This window comes from Danaus plexippus, chromosome 26, assembly GCF_018135715.1.
Source record: "Danaus plexippus chromosome 26, MEX_DaPlex, whole genome shotgun sequence".
Classification (NCBI taxonomy): domain Eukaryota; kingdom Metazoa; phylum Arthropoda; class Insecta; order Lepidoptera; family Nymphalidae; genus Danaus; species Danaus plexippus.
Genome location: NC_083554.1, coordinates 3,842,791 through 3,863,855, shown reverse-complemented (window position 1 = coordinate 3,863,855; position 21,065 = coordinate 3,842,791). Strand labels below are relative to the sequence as shown.

Below are 21,065 nucleotides of genomic sequence, written 5' to 3'. Positions count from 1 at the left end.
GGACTCCGTCCGTCGCTAACTTTGTTTTGTCCACTTTCGGTGACCGCAAGTCACCGCTGGTCAAGTTCGGTCAAACTTGTCTGACTTGTCTTCTTTATCTTTATTTAAGTTAGATTTTAAAACTGTCTTAATTTTAATTTCGTTATATACGTGTATTAATAAAATAAAAGTAAGGGAAAAAGTCCTAAAACTTAGCTAAAATTTAATACATCTAACAATTTATCAAGTTTTTTGTCCAAAGTGGTATCATTTCTTACTTATAATATATACTTATATATTAAAATTCCAGTTAGATTTTTTAATAATCTATTTTCCATAAATAAAAAAATACTGTAAGTATATTTACAAATAGTAATGTTTAAAAAAAAAAACTCAAACTACCTCCAAGAATAAAAGCAAGTATATAGGTATTATTGTAACCGTTAATATAGGTACCTACGATGAAATTTTTCTCATGTTAATCATAGCAAAGGACATAGGAACTTCAAAGCTGATTAATGTATCACAGACGTACACCCACATAACATTTTTACTCGTTTTACACGATTAGACACGGGATCTGTAATAAAAGCCTCGTCTCATTCGTATCGAGGATCAAATAATACAACTTCCGTCGAATTTCTTGTCAATACATAATTATGTTTCCACAATTTGTCGTATTTTTAACGCTTCTTACTCATACCTTTCGAAATTGCACTCCGTGTTTTAAAATTTCGCATACAATGAGAAAATCCTTATTTCTGTAACAGTCTACAGAAATCTTCTTATTTATTTAATTAACAAATTAACAGTAATACTGTAATTATATCTACTAAGTTTCGACATTCTTATGTTACCATGTTTTCATTATAAACTGTCTGATATAAATAAAATGGTTTTACGTAAATTTAACTCGTTGGAAACAATAGATAAATAAGAATAGATAATAACTTATAAGGATTGATTTCAAAAAAACAGACGAATCCTTCTTATGCTTTCAATTAATTAAACTTCTTTTCTATTAGATATTTGGATAGTTATTAGGACAATTATTTTTTTTTAATACAGCTTCCATAAGTGTTCAAAACTCGCTAGAAATGAATGTTAATATTTGTTTTGTGTTATCCGTATGGTGAATGCTTGTATCACGTACAAACAACTGTACCCGGCTCTGGCCGCGGCCGCGGTCACTGGCGGATCGCTCGCTAAATTAACTGTACCAACAAACAGATCTACTGATTTAGTTTAATTCACTGTTATATTTCTCGTTTCAATACATAAAGGGCCTTGGTCCGAAATATGCCATTTTATTATAGAAAATCAATCCCGAATATTCTATCAGTTAAATAGATTTCGCGTAAATTTATTCAGTGACTGCATCAGTGCGACTAAATTAATTGTACAAGTTGAATTTAATGTTACTTTTAATATTTCTTGTTGGTATCATCCTGTCATTGTGTCTGACAGGTTTGTCGGTTAAAATACCGCCAATAATATACTAATGAACTTATACAATTAAATTTGAATTAAGAACACATGATATACAAACTTATGAACACAAACCTCATTACGCAGATTAAACAAATTAATAAAATTAAAACCACTATATCGTTTAACCTATACCTATCGTATAAAAGCTCTCCCTATTATCTGTGTTTGACTGTGCAGTCTGTAACAGTTAACCTCTGTACTCGCCAGGTGTTACAAATTTTTTTCCAATTCATAAACAACTATCGATTTCAAGCACGCTTCACTCAAGTGCCGTTGAGACAATAGCGTTTTAATTGGACCCGCTTGTGCTTGACTTAAAATTCAAAATCACTTTGCAGCACGTGTTTTATAGCTAAGCTTTTTCGCTATATTTGTGCCTGTATCAAATGGTGTACAGCCGGTTAGTTTGAGACAAATACTATAGAAACTTCTTTGTAATTATTGTCGAGTACAATATAAATATATATCTGTTATGGGGTAAAAACGTAATTGTAATTCGCCCATGTAATTGCCACGGAACATATCTACGCTGTTAAACACCCACAGACATCAATTGGTACAGTTGAGCTCACAATAATAAAAACTAAACCTTATCTACCCCTACTAAGTAATTTAGATGACCCCGTGGGGACAAATGTTGATTACAAACAACCAATTAATTTGACCTCTCCCTTTTCCCTCGATGATCATAAAACTACCGCCGTTGAACGATGCCAGAGATCAAGCGACGGTGGTCGCTGCTCTATAATAATGGTTTATTAGAACGCTCAGAAAAGATCGAGCCATTTGGATACAAATTGTTAGTAAACTGGCAAAAAATACTTATACATAAAATGTAGTTTAATTTTCTTATAAGAACAGCATTCTTATAAGATACTAAAGAAAATGGATTTATCTTAACAAATCGAATATAATACAAGGTCTTAACAAATAGGTTGCCTTATACCATTATTATACTAATTTATACGTAATTTATAACAAATATAAAAGTATTAAATGAAGTAAAGAAAAGCAGCGAGGGAATTCTTCTAAATATGTACATATCACTTGTAGACAAAGAGCATGTCGAATCAAGGCGCGTCTTGTCCGGCCATAGTACTGGAGCCGCGGTAAGGTAGCGCACAATACATAGGCGGTAGCGGATACACGATGTAACATATATCAGAATGATTCACCTATAAGTAACAAATAAAATCTGATTGATGCTTTCTCTAGGGTGTTATTAGAATAAAACTCAGGTCTTATTTGAATATAACTTCAATATACCCCCAAGGTGTTTACTTTTAAAGCTGATAAGAAATAAATTTTATTATAATATTACTTTTTAATTACAATAAATAAAATGCGATCTATAAAGAACATATACGTTTGCTCCCGCGTCCGCCTGTGCCGTGCCCACCGGCTCGCTTGAGTGACAGTATTGATCGCATATAATCGGCCCGCCAATCGCCCCCACCTACACTCAGCCCGATAACTTCAATTCTCTTTATCTCTCAGACTTTCTCTCCCCTTTGTGCTTATTTTCTTCAATTTTTTCTTTCCCCCACTTTTATTTCGCTCCTTTATTCATTCTATTATTTTCTGTTAGGTATATTTTTCCGTCCCGCGATCGCTACGATCATTTGTTGGTCGTTATTGGTATGTATAAGTGCGCCTCCGCTATGTTTTATTTAATGAATCCCTTGACAATGAAACAATAAAAAAACAGTTTGATAACATTCACATTTAAGGATTCGTGTAGTTTCTTTAAACGTGTGTTTAAGATAGTTTTTAAAACGGGAATAATTGTATTAATAAATCGATTAAAAAAAAATTCACGTAGTTATTATAAGTCGCTAAAATGTATAATAAAACCTACATACTTTCGGTATAGAGTTACGACGACGCACAATCATGTTACACTGAATGTAATGTTATATATAAGATCAAAATGCAAGCCTCGGATCTCATTAGAGGCGACAAGGGCGCGAACACATCTCGATCAATCAAAATTGTCAATCGCACTGTTTCGCTGAATGTCGGCTATTAATCAAACCGGATTCAGCGGGGAAGAAATGACGTTAGATTTGAAATGTGAAAAGAGTTTGCAGATACTGACGATAAGTTTTCAAACTGCATATGTACAATTATTAATAATTGTTTAAGTTTCATTACAATGATAGAGCGGACGTTAAGTAACATTAATACATTTAGTTACAAGTCATTTAGCCGCTATACGTCTTGTATCTACGACTCCATCCATTACTGAGATGAACTCCCGCCCGTAACATATTTGCGAAATGTGACAGATTGGGTAACAGTCCTCTGAATGGATCCAGCAACCCATACAACCATTACGGAGTCGGGAATCGAACCGAGTACTCGACCATAAAGCAAATTAATCAATTAGCTGAGGGCATGTCGACATTACTAACGTTTAATTTTGACAGTCCCCCTCGAGAGAAACGTCTAGCTTACAGCGAACCCCCAACCGATGCGAGGGTTGGATACCAAAAGATCACGATGACTGGTTTTTTGTTACTATTGTGCAATCCGCTGATGCATTCTGATAGTCATATCGAGTGCTGTGTTGATAGTTTGTGATGAAGAGCCCCTTACATTTGTTAATAGCCATCCTCGAAGTTGTTTACAACTGCCGCGCTTTGTGTCAAGTGGATACGATTAGACGACTCATACTCGGCGAACTATGGTCTTTATTCTATAAGTATAGAGTATAGGTTATGGTGTAAAGAGATGTTTCATTGTATTGTAGCAGATACGCTGCAATCGGAGGCTGGGTCTGATGGGAACAGCGAGCACGCGTCGTCTGGAGATGAAGACTCGCAAATGAGGCTGAGGCTGAAGAGGAAGCTGCAAAGGAACAGAACATCCTTCACAAACGATCAGATAGATAGTCTCGAAAAAGGTATATATGTCTCAGCTACCATTCTCATTTCTCGTCTGGTCGTGATCACGGTTGCTTAGAAGTAACCGTAACGTCGGGATGTAGTTTTATAATAATAATACAAAGCGTAGTTATCCGATAATATTAGTACCATTTACCATTTGAATTCTATATAAAAGGTTAAATGTCGCTAAATTTAATAGACTTAGAAATTAATACAGCAGTAAATCCTAGCTCCCACAAATATGGACCAGCTTTAAGTGGTCCCCGGAGCCTTCATAAACCAATTTGGTGACGTCCCTTTCATCTTATTTATTGTTTGCAATAACAAGTTATTAGCAAATAAATAAATATTGTCCCTCGTGTTTGTACTGCGCTCGAAGTCGCGCCGCTCCAATTATTGATAGTCCGTGTTAATCTCAGTTTTTGTTGTTTGTTAGTTTTGCCATTCTACTGTTCTTATTTCATATATTATTGCCATTTTATTTGTTATTGCCTGTTCATGACGTTACGAGTTTATTTTATTTGTGTTGTATATGTGCATGTCGGCTGTATGTCCTGTACCTTTGTTTACATCAAATTTCAATTTGGGTTGCATTCAAATGTGCTGTCATCTACAGAGTTCGAGCGCACTCACTACCCGGATGTTTTCGCGCGGGAACGACTGGCGGAAAAGATCGGATTACCTGAGGCACGTATCCAGGTAAAATAAACGTTTACACCGGTCTATTGACTATACTGAGACCGGTGGTTGTCTATAACTCGACGGCCTGTCAACTGTCAACTGTCATCTATATCACCTGACAGTCAGTACTGCCAACATTAATATATTATATAGTTTAAAAATCAAAGCTCGTTAACAGAAATAAAGGAAAAAACATGACAAGGGTGCTTTATTAAAAGCGGTCCGTGGATGCGTTCATAAGGGCCTGTTTACACTGTCTGTTTACATAGGCGCGGGCCGCATGTAGATGCGTCTTTAGCAAACAGACTAAAAAAACAAGGGTATTATATAACCCCACCAAGCTTCGATATACGAACGCGTATATAATCAACAAATATGGCGGCAATACATTAAACATGTTTTTATTGTTTGATTTTTTTACAACATGTTTGTCTTCCTATGTTTACTTGTTTTACTCATGTATGTAATTAAAATGGGGTTGCTAAAAATTTAATTGATAATACAAGCACATCGGGGAATACTTCCAAAACTTGTTTGCACAAAGTTAACATCATTATTTTAACTGGAGCTGAAACGGTTAATGCGAACTTTTAAATTCTCCACAACAATGCTGCCAATATTAAAAAAAATATATTTAAAAACCTATGAAGTTCTTGTTTCACTTAGCCAAATCGCCACAGTGTTGCCAACAGTTTAAAACATCATTTATCACGGGAGGAAACTTGGCAACTTTTATAACGGTTTAATGCAATTTTGACTGCAACCTTTTAACTATTTTAGAGCACTTAGCAGGATATAAATCGAATTAGTTTTAAAGATAGCGTCGCTGACTTCATTTTATTTTTATGTTCCGCCATTTTGTGCTGTTAGTATTATTAATATTTAACTTTTAGAAAGGAGTATTTACAAATTATAAGATACGTTTTCAACGTGTTTATGTATGAAATATTATATAAATATATGAATAGAATATTTTCAAATAATAATGTTTTTAAATGAATTAAAATAACATAAAAGCGAAATGAAATAAACGAAAATATCCTCATGATATAGAGTACCTAATAAGTAAATATACAGCGTATCGTAAAGCATTTTCGAATTTACCTCCGAGTTTTCTTGTTTGTGGTAAAAAAAAAAACGTGAAAAGGTAATGCCGTCTACATTGTTTTCAACGAGCCGGGCTAAGCTTCGACATTAACCTCTTGTCGACTGTTAGTTAACATTCCCGAGAGCGCCGCATCTTGTGGAGTCAACAAGTCACATGCAGGCTTACCAACATAATAACATTACTGCGATATAAAAACTATACATATATACTTTATATTTAACATTAAACAATATTAATGTGGTTTAATTAGAAATTACACAAAAATGTTTCGGATCAGCACCACACCACACCACATGAATATTTCGTCTTAACCTCTGTATAATTTATATATATTATATAATAATATATATCAGATTAAAAATTCTTACATAGATGCGAAAATGAGAATATAATTTGTATCGCACCAGCTATGGACAACGGGTTTTATTGTAAACACAACTTTGACGTAACTATACAGTGTTGAATTCGGTCTGTATAAACGAACAGGCTCTATACAGCAAGGATTCGGACACCACGTGCTGAGGTTCAAGGCTTTGTAGGGAAACCAGATGATAGGAAAATATATTACGTACCCGAGTTAGGTGTGATTCGTTATTACTTACTGTAATATAGTAAATAAGACTATTTAATATCATCTCATGTTTTGCTGGCGACGTTGAAGAAAAGCAATCAGAACGTCCGTATCATAATGATTATGTTTATATGTATGGAAATATAGTTAAATTCATAAATATTACGAGCTATAGAAGTTTGTAACAAACGCATTTTATATATTTTTTTATCCTTAATAATTTTCACAAAATCATAGTCAACACAGCAGGGGTTGCTATCGATCCGACCTATAGGAGGGGCTGTAGGGGGATGTTTTGAAAAATTGGCACCCAGCGAACAAAGCCTTTTTACCTACGAGCAAACCGAACTCACCCTTATGACAATCAGATTAAGGACCATCTTAAAAACATCGCAATAAGACCGTATTTCGCAAAAGTTATACAGAAATTCCTTTATGTACCTGTTAATATTCTTTATGTGGCGATTTAAGAGATTCGAAAATGAAAATGAAAGTATTATGACGATTGTAATATTGAATCGATACTGAAACATCGATTATATTACACAGAATAAAAAGAAAAGCAAAAATAAAACATGAATATACAAAAAAAATCGATTATTAAATATATCATCATTATGACATTTATTAAGTAAAACGTTGAATGTTGGCAAAATAACAGAATTATGGTAAATCCTATTTAGTGGAGTACCCCTCTTGGGGTTGACTACAATTTATAAAGGAATGACAGAGGCGGGAGTCGGCTGTCAGCGCTGTCAAGAAATATACATGGAATGACAGAAAAAAAACGCTAAATGTCATTATATTTTAGTGTCACGTTCAGAAACTTTCATATGGGGAAATGAACTTTGTATATTATATATTACTATATTATTATGTCTTTACATAATTTATTTATAATAACTGCTTCATAAGGCTAAGCGTATTTCTATAAGTAAAATTATGCACATATATAATACTTCAAAGTTCGTCGGCAATAGTGTGTACACAGCTTAAACGGTCCCTTTTTAGGTTTTTTGTGAAGGTTCAAATAAAATATGGCATAGAATATGGTGATTTCATAGGCCAGAGCAATAATATTATGACATATTACCTAACGCGAACCCTTCCAAATTTCTTATTTTCCCATTTCAATACAAAGGAAAAGGAAAATATTCTTTTCATCTTACGGTCATGCCGACATTTTATTCAGAAATTCTTGTACTTAGCGTACAATACATTATAATATTATATTCGGAGCGAAATAAAATGTTATTAAGACGCTTGTGGATCTATAAGGACGATAGGTTTAATTTTGTCCAAAATTTTATATTATATATTTGAATACTGTCGAAGGCTGAGGAGGTTTTTGGATGTTAATTTCAAGTAATTCAACTAAGTCTCTCCGAAGCGCGCCATATTGCCGTCGCCGTGTCGGAACTGGCGCACGTGAGAGCCGTTTCCGGTTAGCGTTCCGTTTCACGCTGCTCAATGTCATGATGTTAAAATAAATATATATGCGATATAAACGATCAATAATCGTAAATTAAAAGAACAACAAAGATAATATGAGTTAAATTAAAAAAAAATCCAAGTCTAGAACATCTTGTTTAATGTTGGGTTATAATTTGACCACAAAAATTATATTTAGCCGTTAAAAATTTCGTATTTAAAGTACACATCCAAGGTTAATTACGCTCAATATAATATGATATGGTAGCAACCAATAACAACCACATCAATACAGGTGTGGTTTTCAAACCGTCGAGCTAAGTGGCGTCGTGAGGAGAAGCTTAGGAGCCAAAGAAGAGACGCGCCCGCATCACCCGCGCCTCCGGCTAGGCTGCCGTTGAATGGCGGGTTCAACTCCATGTACAGCCCCATACCACAACCTATCGCCACCATGACTGATACGTATAGGTGAGTCAGATATAACCATACATTATATATTGACGATAATCTATGGTATGATTAGTTAAAAAAAAAAGTAGAAATCAAATCCGGTTAGAACAATTTTAATTTTTTTATCCGAACCTATATTTAAGTATTATTTTTTAAAAATTTTATTGAGTTATATTAAATCTAAAAAACCTTCACAATGAGTTCAAAGACAACAATCTTTAGCGACATCTATTATCCAAAGGCGTCACTAATTAAATTGCGCGATAAATCGCCCGGCAAAAGATCGTCTCTCGCCACTGCACCGAGACGTTACCAAGTCGACGTCGTAGGTCGCCTTTACACTCGAATTGATTTTTAATAGTGAGTCTTCCGGTCTTTGTGGAGGAAAATTAAATTAGTTAGACGCTCACCCGATGATAGTTTTCACAGAATAACAACCGTGAATGAATGAGTGAATGAATGGATAACAGATTATTATAATAATCATTTATAATCTGTAACGTTTTATGACTGTGACATCGTCGTTTTGTTAAGCCGTTAACATTTCGATAATCAACTTTTGTCTGTTATGTTAAAGTCATTGATATTTGTAATGATAGCCTAAATTTTATGTTAAACTATTTCGACAAATGTCTTATAATGTTTTCGTAATTGATACTAAGTGTTTGTTATTGATTAATGACACATACAAACACACACAATATAACCGGCGAAATAGTTAACTACGCGAGAGTTTATATGTTTTGTTCTTTATAGTACCAGGTCTTTATTTTACGTGTATGTATGTATGTCTTCTTCGACTGTTACTATAATCTCCGCCTACCCTCCTGCCAGTTCGATGTCGTCCGGTCTGTCGTCCTCGTGTCTCCAGCAACGTGACGGTGGGTATCCGTACATGTTCGGGGACGTCCTCTCGGGCGGCGGGTACAGAGCGCCCGCGGCACACCAGCAACACGCCGCGTACAGCCAGCCACAGAGCGCGGGCAGCACCGGTGGGTATCTCATTAATATAACATCATATTCACATTCATATTAAGATATTGTTTCAGTAAGTATTGTTAAATAAATTTGTCATGTTTTTGTTGATTTATTTTACGTGCTTATACATATATAATAACGCATATTTACTAGCAAAATAACATATATATGACATAAGCACGCCGTCGAATAGCCGAAAAATTGAATTCATATATACAGAATCACTTGTAAAATGTGTAAAGTTTGGCCGAAAATGTTACAAAATCGTCTAAATCAAGCCTTGGAAAATATTTACCAACTTGGTAATAAAATGTAAAAAACGCTGAGTCAAGAGCAAGGGGCGTCTGGCTCACAAGACCGCGACATGACGGGGAAACGGAAAATAAAGGAAAAACTCGGAAAAAAATATACGGAGAGACGCGGCCCGATTGGATTTGCCGTTGTCTGTTCCTTACAAATGGCTTTTAAATTGATTTTGAATATCGAATGCTTTAGTTAACAAACATTTGAAACGCGAGTACCCTCGGGAGGCTCTCGCGGACACTGAACGCGAAGAAAATCTAGTATAGATACGTCTAGCGTAGGCACACATTAACATAAACATTGCTGATTTATAATAGCGAGCCGCGCTGGCGTATCCATTGTTTTAAAAAGCTATAACTTTTCCGCTTGATACTATACATCATGCGGCGGACATTTTTAGCCGTAGGTGGCGGAAAGCGGTATGAATGATTGTTGTTTGGGGCGTTCGCATTGTTCCGCAGCCGAGTTTCCACCAGTGGCTGGGAACAAAAGAGTTTTTCACAATTCAAAATGCACGCTCTCGTTTCATTTACTCTTTTACGCTCTTTCAACGGCTGCATTTCAAGCTACGTGTATTAAATAATAATAAAAAAATCCGTTCCTCGTATACCTATCGATTCTTTTCATGACTATAATATTTACATTGTAGGTATGCGAGATTTTTTATTTAAAATGCGTATTAGTGATGTGTTTTATAAAAGCGTTTAGCGACGTCGTTTATCATAGACAAGGAGTCATAGACACGAATCATTGGGTACACGCGTCCCAGCGGGGCTGTTTCATGACGATAATATCATGTAATGGGTATAAACCTACCCTTCACTGTGGAACGGAAAGTGTTATCGCGGGAACACACGCGCTCCAGTCATGTAGCTCGATACACGACGTTTAGAATTATGAACCTACAGCTTACGCTATCATTACGTACGCGTTTAGCTGCGCTATAACATATAAACATACAATTATCTCTTTACTTTATTAAACAAAACCTATAGTCACATAACCCATAATATTATCAATTAAAAATCACTTTATAAGCTATTATGTATATAAACAAGCGGATAGTTTAATTAGATAGGTCGCTTTGGATCGCAAACAGTCGTCAGTTATAATCTCCAATCAAGTCTCATCCTCCATACGCTGTATAATCTGATAGGAAACCTATTAACATCGTGTATCAATATCGGCCCGGCCATATGTCTAATAGGATTCACATCGCGCGCAGTTTACGACACACTACCTCGTTATCTGGACACACTACGCTCGCTACACAGTCATTAGCGGCTCGCATCTCGACGGACGCAATGCCTTCACTGCGCTTATGTACAGGAATTATATATATAATATTAATTGTCTCTTGAAAATCTTTGATATTCTATATTTATATCAAATATCAACGAATATGTTTCATGTTAAATGCCTGTGTATATTTTTCGTAGCTGTAAACTAGATAGTGTGCTATAAATAAGTTTTTAATAACCTCCCCTTCGTCGTAGGTGTGATATCGGCGGGTGTGAGCGTCCCCGTTCAAATACCTTCTCAGGGGCCGGACCTCGCGTCGAATTACTGGGGTAGGCTTCAGTGATCTCAGCTATTCGGGTTCCCTCATCGACTGCTCTCGATGGCCGAGAACCCGAATCTGGCCGAAACGCCATCTAGCGAGCTAGCGCACAACTACGCCGACTCACACTTGACTGTGAACGCTCTCAACATGACAGCCGGCCATGACAGCGTTTTGGCGGGAGATATGACAGAGAACAGTTCAGTGTCGTAAAGTAGTGTAGTGATTAACGCAATAACCAGTGGACTCTAGTGTTAGTGTTCTAGTGTTAAAATGGTGCATCGTGTTATTTTTGTATAATATTTATTCGACGGCTAAGCAACTGATGATGTTCAAACGTAGCGGTAAGTCTGGTCGCACGCCGTGAACCGCCGCGCCGGCGGCCGGGGCATGGTGACGATCATATATTATACATTCATTATAATCATTTGCTTGTCTAGTGTATATTGTAAATGCGGCATGTTTCGTTGTGTATGATCGACTAGTGCGTTGGGAGGCGATAGCGTACATTGTAAATATAGATAAACGCCATCTATTGTTGAATCGGGGAAGCTTGTTGCTCGAGAGTTCATTAACGTCTCGACGTGAAATTAATGTAAATTGTTTGTGCCAACGTTTGTAATAATTGAGTGTTACGCGCCCTTTGCGTGTACAACCCTTTTATTTCTTTGATGTATGCATTGGGGGTGCAAAAATATTAATGCCATAGAAAAAAACGTGGCAATAAGCTTCGTTACAGCGATTTGTTTGTCACCCCCGCCTCGGGACTACACACTGTAACACAACTCGATATAAGTATGTTTGTATAATTGTATAATAGTTACATTAGTAGATGTTGTAATGTGTCGGAAGTCGAAAAATTTTACAATAGCACACCACGAAACGAATTAATTTATGTTATTTATTAATAATTAAGGAGTTGCTGTGATTAAAATGTAGTTAGATTTATTTTGACGCTATTCGGAAGATTTTGGGAACATTAAAAAAATAATAATAATAATGTAATACAAAAAAATATAAAATTCGTATACATAAATATCGCTAAGGTTATGTTATCAGTGAAGCACAATTTCTCGTTTGATGTAAGATACTAATGAAACGTGTATAAATGCTAATATATTTTGAATAACGCAATACAGAGGTGGTGTGGACGTTGTAATGTACTTAGTTAGCGTTTAACTGTAAAATAAATTATTGTAATTATAAGTGCATATTAATTGAGGAGGTTACAGTGACGTTTAATAAATATCGCATTAACCATTACGCTGTAGTTTCACTCACAACCTTATAAATAACTGGAGTGCGGGTGATGATGCCATCGGGTCGGAGAAAATATTATTACTAACCGCAAAAGGTGTGCATCCGCGGACCCTTGCTGGGCGTTTAAAGTGAAAATATGCCGTTAACTGCATTTGGGCGGTTCGGTATTAATTTTTGCGTGTTCTCAGCTCGTGGGGTTCCACGACATCCCCCGTACGAGGGTTGGCCGACACAATAGGATCCGATGTAGATTATACCGATTCAAACTTGGTAAAGTGTACGCCTTGTATGGACTGTAGATACGTTGGCTTTTCGTTTGTTTTCATTGTAACACTTATCAAATAATCCATACACTTTAAATACTTTGTAGGGTGACTCGAGACAGCAGCGAGAATTGTTGCTATGAGTGTCACACATCAGGATTCAGATTGTCCATGAGAACTCAATATAGTTTTAAAGAAATCGTTTAAATTTAACCGTCGCATAAAAAGAAGGTAGTCACACAAAATATATTGAAACATAATGAAAGCAAGAGGACGCAGACAGGAGTAAACAATCATATATAATCAGCGTTTATAATTGGTTTACATTTTATCTCCCCTCGCAAGGGACGGACAACTGCGTCTGATTTCAATGGCTTCTTAATCTGTTAACTTCGACATGTGTGATTTTGAATAAAAACCTCGCTCGCATCGGAGGTATGTTGCGTGATTTGGGACAGTAATCCTCTAATGCTATTAAATATCACTTCATTTACTATAAATGAATGCTATCACCACATCGAGGGTAGGCTGAAATTTTTCAATGAAAACTATTTTACGTCGTTCGCTGTCGAATGGTAGCATCACATGGAGGGTAGTCTGATATTTCAATGAAAACTATTTTATGTTTAACAATGTTTATTAATAGGAATATAACTAAGGATCACAATTCAAGCAGTCTTAAACGTCTCGGTTACCACTGAGAGCTGACGACTTAAGATTTTAAATCACATCCCTAAACTAGCAAGCAATGTATTTTTATTTGACGATTGTAAAGTACCTTATAAGGTCTTGTTGCAAATTATTTGACTACAAAGCGTCCGTTTGGTAAGTCTCACATGAGGTACGATAACCGTGAAGCACGTTTCATACAAATTGCGATTATATATTTTTTATAAATATTTATATATTTTTTACTTATTCCTAACGTGATATGTGATTATGACTTAATATGATCGGTAAGTACTTGAGTAAGTTAACAATTGGCAAGTAAATTTTTTTTTAGATGTTTTGGGAGCAGATGTTTTTTGGGAGATTTTTCCCATACATTTTTTTACTAGTTTTTAAGTTATCGTGTTAGTGGGTTACAATTTTTAGGCCAACAGAGGCGTCCTTTCCGACGGCGCCGCGAAGACCGGCATCATCGGCGCAGATATCTGTCCGTAACTGGAATAAAGAAAATAAATAGCTTATGACCACTGACAGAGATAAACATTATAACAATGACAAATATTCATAGTAAATAATATATATATATAGAAATATTGCTATATTTTTTTATAAACACTATTGTATATAAAATTAATCCTTCGAGAAATAAAATCTATGTATTGTGACTTCTGAAAAGATTGAGTTATTACTCTTGGTCTCGGAGACCATACGTGGTATCACGTCTACTCACCGTCTTCGAGGCTCGTAGACCGGTCTCACGCTCCGCGGTGGCGGCGGGAAGGGAGGCCTGGCCCGATTATGATAGTGTTGAACCAGGAAACCGGACAACGCGAGCCCTATCCAGAGTGCGGCGATGACGGCGTCTGCAGCGGAGGTGGTTAAAGTCGGGTGAAAAAATATGTATATTATTATAAATATTTTAATATACAGATTATTAAAGTTTGATAACAATCTATTTGTATGGCTTTTATTTTGTTGCATTCATTATATTAATACTACAGTAACGAATTAGTGAATATATTGCACATTTGCTGTATTCGAGTATCTAAAAAAAAATTTATTTATTAAAATAAAATTATTGCAAAAATACAATTAAATATTATCTTCGTACTAACCAATAAATATTGTTTGTATTTTTTTATTACAACTAAAATTAAAAAAATTTTTGCTTTATAAAATAAACGTAATAAAGTTTTAATACACTGTTAAAAAACGAATCACTTTAATTTTATTCACTTAATTATAAAAATTTATAAATTATTTTCACTTATAATTATTACCTTTCCATTGGAACGGCGGGGAAAGGACAGCCATATTGAAATGAGGTACAATGGCGCGTCTCACGGTGTTGATGATAATGAACCTTAAATTGGACCCTATGTAGTAGTCCATAGGGAACACAGTCGCGTACGCGCCGAGTATCGCACAACACAGTATGTTAGACAGAAACGTCATCGAGAGCAACAACAGAGCTGTCAGTAGCATTATAAAAATAAAAAGTGTCCAAAAGTTCAAGTCCAATTCCAATTCTGTTAAACCGCCTGAAAAAAAATTAAAAAGAGGTTACATATACTTTTATATACTTGGCCACATATACAGTTTTTTTTTTAATAGACGTCGAAGTTGTTATTACCTGGCAAGCCGTGATATATTATAGCAGCGAATAGGAAGCCTACGTTCAATGTTGACAGAAACACGGCAAATATTGGTATGCCGTAGAACCACCAGAAAAGCAACCAGATCGAGCCGAAACACACCCCGGATAATACTGACGCGCCCAAAAGTGCTGTAAATTTGATATTACGTATTATTATAACAACATATCATAGTAATTATAAGTAAGTGCATACATTATAATGACCTCACCTGCCCTATTCAAATCAGCCATTAAAGATATCAGAATGTATGTAATAACAACTCCGGTGACGAAACCGACCAGAAACATTTCAGTTTTAAAAAACCTGTGTCCGAAAAAACACACGAAAAGACCAACGAACGTCAGCGATGCACATAACATTTGGGAAAAGAAGTCGTCTGAAATAATACAATAGCTTTATATAACAAGACAAAACTAAAAACTTCAAACAGTAAAAAAAAACATAAGTATTCAGACTTTCTTGTGAAAAAATTAATTTAAACAACACGTTCACAATAATAGAGTATTCCTAATTTTTTAAAGTCGGTTTATAATATGTATACACAATTGTATGCCATACCCATGATCTCACAACCGCCTTCTATGAACGGATCGCAAGCGTACGAATACGTCGGCACGTAAACAGAATACGCGCTCGTATTCTTCGAGCTGAACGCGACCGCCACGTATATAGCACCAGTTCCCGGATAAGCGCTTAACATACGACGCATACGTAGACCCGTATACGGGATCTAAAATTTACGCTTTATTTAGTTTTACGGAAAGTTTACCAACGGAAAATTCAATACTATTTATGACCAACACTTAGGTAACAAGTTGACAACACTGTCTTAAGACAATATTCAAGTTCATTTGGCCAAGGTGTATTAGAACAGACTATATACCTTCAAGGCGCTGTTCAAGCCTCTTTAGTTATCACAATCATACTTAAGATGTTTAATTTAATTTATGCAATTTTTCCTGTTTATAATATATGGAAATATACTTTAACGTATTATAACTACATATTTGAGTTAGCTACTTTATACCCAAAATAGTTTTTTTTCAATCAAGGAATAAAAAATATATAAATTATATGGTGCCAATTTAATAATTAATTGCATTTACCTATCAACTAACATGATATAAGTTGTGAAAACTATTTGTTGTCTACAAATATGTTTGTTACACACAATTTGCTCTCAACAAACACAATGGGATCCGACAGTATTGTTTTGAAATAGGATAAAATTAAATTCACAGATAAATACAAACAACAAAATCATTATTTAACATTTGTCATTGGCAATATACTATGGGTATATAGCATTAGTTATTTATAAAAAAAAAAATATTAACCAAATATTAAACAGAAAAATTTATGAGGTATGTAATATTTATAAATGAATCTACGTTCAGCTTATCGGTTAACCGTGAAGAATCATTTGTCAACGACTAGGTCATGACTACGGCTGTATATAAAGATAGCTCATTCATGATCTCATTAACATATATGTGACATCTACAGTGTGTAATTAGAATGATAAAATTAACTTGAATGTACTCGAGATTATATTTATATGATAAACATGAAAAGTATACTCAAGTAAATAATATACATCTATTGTACTAAGTAAGAAATTCATACTATACATTTCACTCACATATTCACCATTATCTTGAATTTTATCGAATGTCAACATATTAATTATGCCCATGTAATATGTGTCAGCATCAAAATCTCTCTCCGGTAGATACATTTTGTAGAAATTAACAAACGACTTGTCTATGCTATTGCAATTTATGTCCATGGGATCTTTGGCAGCGGCCGCATCAACCATTATAGTGTCGTTGTTGTATGAAGACAACAGAAATGGTGATATCGGCAAACTAAACTCCATATTGCAGTCACCTGGTATTGGATCTGAAATTTAATCTAATTTATCTAATATCTAAAAAGAGATGTAAGTATTGGTCGTCATATGAGATAATTAATGAGGAATTGCCAAATAATATTATATATATTTCCAAAAATAACTTTAAATACCTGCTGTTGTATATCCATGGATAGAAACTAGCACTTTTATGTCAATGGTATTAGGATTGATTATGAAAAATGTGTCTATCTTTGGTTTCACACTGCTGTACATGCCTACATTAGTACCCGTTACATATGAACCTTTCACATATGTGTTGTTATATAGCGTCACATTGTAAGAGTGACTGTGTACTTGGAATATTATGAAGGACACATTTGGATATACATTTAATAGGTCCACTTGGGCGGTTGAATTAGCTGTGACATTCACAAAACCGGTATAAAGATCCTTATCACCCCATGATGTGGTTTTATTCAAATTTATCAGTACATTTGTTTCTGAAAATAGCAGATTTAGAATAATAAATTGATTTCTAAACCCCTAAGTAGGAGGTGTTTGTAGTACTTACTCTGTGTGCTCACTTGATTGGTCAGAAAAATTAAAAAAAATAGAGGAATAGAGGTACTTTTAAACATATTTACTTGAAGTTGACACTAATATCAAACTTTTGGCATACGACAAAGTGCAAAGATAATATCATAAAGTCTTAAAATATAATTTTGTCGCTAATCAGCTGATATTTGACAGGTACAAAAATCAATGAACATAACAATTACAAGTAGAACTTAACAAAACCGTCACCACTTCAGCAAATTTGATTAAACATTAAGGTGAACGAGATAACGAAAGGTGTAATCGAAAAACAATATTTTACTTATATTTACGGTTAAGTAAATGAAACAAAGCACACTGAACTCATGGTGATAAAAAATAAAAACAAAGTTTTTACTCGATTATCCATGACAACATGAATGACTGACCGAATTCAGACCGACAGACTGAAACGAGGCCAGTCGGTCTGAGAAGGCGAACGAATGAAGAAGCGAGTGAGATAGACGATTGAAGCCTAAGGAAAAATCTTTGTGTGCAAGCAGGATAGGAATAGGTGTTATAAACAGAACGAAATTGTATTTTTCATTTCTGCAACTTGTAGATATTGGAAATGTTTAATAATAATTTATTTTGGTGAGACATCTAATCTCCCAGCAGTTAGTACTTGCAAATAACTATGTTTAAATCTTATACTTTAACTTAATACGTGTAAATGAATGAAGTTTCGTAGTAGGTCGAGAGGAAAAGGTTCATACTCGATATCGATTCCCTCACCGGCCGCTAGGGCGCACTCACGTCTAATCTAAATATGGCGGCGCGATCAATGAAGTTGTAGTGAGTAGTGAAGTCTAGTGTAAAAAATTGAAATGATTGAAGTTTGTGTTATATTTGTGAGTGGTATTAACGATTAAATGGGCCATGGGAAGAGGCCAGGATTTATTGGACGCAGCGCGGAAGGGAGACGAGCGGAGTGTTGAGAAAATATTAATTCAAATAACTAAAAGGAGTGGTCCTTTTACAAGGTGGGTCTTTCTTATGTTTATAAGATTTTATTGCACTTTGAACAATGTAAACAATATATTTAAATGACGAAGCATGACTTATACTTTCTGTTTATGTATAAACAACCTTAAAAAGACGTCCATGGTCATCGGTAGATTTTTCAATGTTTACGTGCACTTTATGTACCTTATCTCTCACAAGTTTACGAATTAGATGCGGTTAAATAAAGAAATGAATTCTACCACATTTAACCCTCAATTTTTTTGAAAAATAAGACGATTAAGAGAAATAAAGGCCCATGCATAGGTTATATTCATAGTTAAAACGTATATATGAATATGTATATAAAATATAATGACTTAGTTATTGTTTCTAGCAAATTAAAATTGATCAATTCATCAAAGTTGTTGTTCTACAGCTCAAGTACAGTCATATTATTACGACGTTTTCCTTAACTGTCAGTTAATTCTTAAACTTATTTGTCCCAATTATAATTTATTATTTCTAGAATACTATTTTGTTGAGGTGCAAAATAAATAGCTGTTGACTTGATTCTAACTGTCCAGTAGGATCTTGAAGGGATTTCATTAAAATAAATCTTTAAATTTATTACTATATATTTTTTTTCAATTTATGTTACATTAAATATCGTCATAAACAACTCATGTGAAAAATTACCGGCCATTATATTAAACAATACGTCAAATAACATTAAGAAAAAAAAATAAACAATTCATTTGTTTAGCAAGCATTAATGTAGGAAACGCTGGAAGGCGGTAAATTAATAGTTATCTATTTAAGAAAGTCGGGGATACCTTGGCCATTAAGTCGAGTGTTGGCATCGTGCCAGAGGCAATCGATGTTTAGAGAGTGCATTGAACCCATCATCCATAATATCCTATTATCCCACATAAAACACCTTTGTATTCAAGCATGCACTTGTCTTACCATCACAATGAGGGATAGCGTCGGATAAATCTTAAGTTATTTACTTACATTTAGAATTTGTGTTACGTAACTTTATAAGAGGACATCACATCACATTTAGTGAACGTTTTTAAAAATATATATTTTTTGTGATAATAAATATTGAGTTTTGATTTATTTTTATCTTGTGTAATTTCATAATCTACTATGAGTAATGCCTTTTAAATTTATCGAAATTTAATTCTATATGGTTGTAAATAAAATATACAAGTTCCTCTAGGTATCCTTGCGATGCCAACCGGTTTGAGATATATACGCGAACGAAATGTTGCTAGACCTAATGCTTTTATTCTAAAAGTCCCTTTAATATCAGTTCTGCAAATATAAAACCTATTTCATTGAAAATAAGGTTATGTTTTTTATATCGGCACGATGATACTAAATTTCCTATAAAAACTTAACCGCTTGTTACCAACACGTGGGTATAATTATGATTTGTTCTCTAGGTTTTCTAGGTTAAGTGCCGCCGGCGCCAGATCCGCTAGATTTAAGCGGATGTCCTATGTAGGTAGATCGTTGAACATATTTTATCAATCCATTGTTTCTTTTCAATATAAAGCCTGTACGCATTTATACTGGAATACTGGAAAATGGACGACCTTTATCAGGCGATACCTTATTAGACGACCTTCGTCGAAACTAAAATTTCATAACTTGTCCGGCTGCATATGAGACAAGACATAACGCATTCAGCATGCAAAAACAGTTTTTTTTTTTTAAATATTAAGTGTCTAAATAACAAATATTTAGGACATTTTTCTCTGGAACATTAACGTTAAAATTATTGGCCCATGTAATTAATATATGTGTATAATTAAAAATATAATTGATTATGTAATTTATGAATATTATTTTTATTACAAACTAAGTAAGATCCATGTTGAATTGTGTGGAATATAGAAATTATATTAATATATCGTATGATTATTAATTATTTTAAAAATATTCATAATGTTTATATTAGTGGTAGGAAGTATTAGTATCGGGAAAGGCATATTGACGTCGTGGGGAAACTAAATAAAAATTAATGCTTTGTCATCTTCCATACAAGTACCTATTCCACAAAAGTATAGTGAATAACAAGCAACCTAGAGTGAAGACTCCTGATTGGTCTAAAAACACGAATGGTTTCAGTTTTATAAACTGTTTTGCTTTAATTGTAACGTGATTAGCTTTTCCCATTTGACCTAATGAGGTTTGCTTTAAACATCGTTATAATGACCCCAAAATCAATGAGAAATATTAATTAATGATTGATAAAAAATGGTATACATCGTTATAGTTTAAATGTATATGTTTCAAATAAATTTAGGACGATTGAAGGTTAAATATACAGGTACCTTCTTCATAGAAAAGATGCCCACATAAAGAGTTG

The 21,065-nt window shown here is 34.4% G+C and overlaps 3 protein-coding genes across 3 annotated transcripts in view; 2 read left to right on the top strand and 1 right to left on the bottom strand.

Moving 5' to 3' along the window:
- LOC116774238 (paired box protein Pax-6-like) overlaps nt 1-12,704 on the top strand; it is a 36,195-nt gene extending 23,491 nt beyond the window's left edge. The window contains exons 6-10 of the mRNA XM_061524824.1: nt 4,223-4,375; nt 4,975-5,057; nt 8,445-8,617; nt 9,434-9,591; nt 11,377-12,704. Coding sequence (XP_061380808.1) covers nt 4,223-4,375; nt 4,975-5,057; nt 8,445-8,617; nt 9,434-9,591; nt 11,377-11,465 — 656 coding nt within the window. The 3' untranslated portion in view covers nt 11,466-12,704. The remainder of the gene's footprint in view (nt 1-4,222; nt 4,376-4,974; nt 5,058-8,444; nt 8,618-9,433; nt 9,592-11,376) is intronic.
- Nucleotides 12,705-13,582: 878 nt separating this feature from the next.
- LOC116774237 (transmembrane 7 superfamily member 3-like) lies at nt 13,583-18,134 on the bottom strand. Its single transcript, XM_032666893.2, has 9 exons — nt 17,718-18,134; nt 17,317-17,646; nt 16,934-17,193; nt 15,850-16,021; nt 15,500-15,667; nt 15,267-15,419; nt 14,914-15,174; nt 14,364-14,496; nt 13,583-14,128 (listed from the first exon to the last, which is right to left on the bottom strand). Exons 1-9 carry the CDS (start codon nt 17,782-17,784, stop codon nt 14,056-14,058), a joined length of 1,617 nt encoding a protein of 538 aa, XP_032522784.2. The 5' UTR covers nt 17,785-18,134; the 3' UTR covers nt 13,583-14,055.
- A 325-nt stretch (nt 18,135-18,459) lies between these two features.
- LOC116774236 (uncharacterized) overlaps nt 18,460-21,065 on the top strand; it is a 53,841-nt gene continuing 51,235 nt past the window's right edge. Inside the window, exon 1 of the mRNA XM_061524825.1 lies at nt 18,460-18,723. Within this exon, the coding sequence (XP_061380809.1) occupies nt 18,620-18,723 (104 nt within the window). The 5' untranslated portion in view covers nt 18,460-18,619. The remainder of the gene's footprint in view (nt 18,724-21,065) is intronic.

Coding starts and splice junctions, on each gene's coding strand:
- LOC116774237 (XM_032666893.2), bottom strand. CDS start 17,784: ATGTTTAAAAGTACCTCTATTCCTCTATTTTTTTTAATTTTTCTGACC. Junction 16,022..16,933: donor TTCAAGATAATGGTGAATAT/GTGAGTGAAATG, acceptor CGTAAATTTTAG/ATCCCGTATACGGGTCTACG. Junction 14,129..14,363: donor GTCTACGAGCCTCGAAGACG/GTGAGTAGACGT, acceptor TCTTTATTCCAG/TTACGGACAGATATCTGCGC.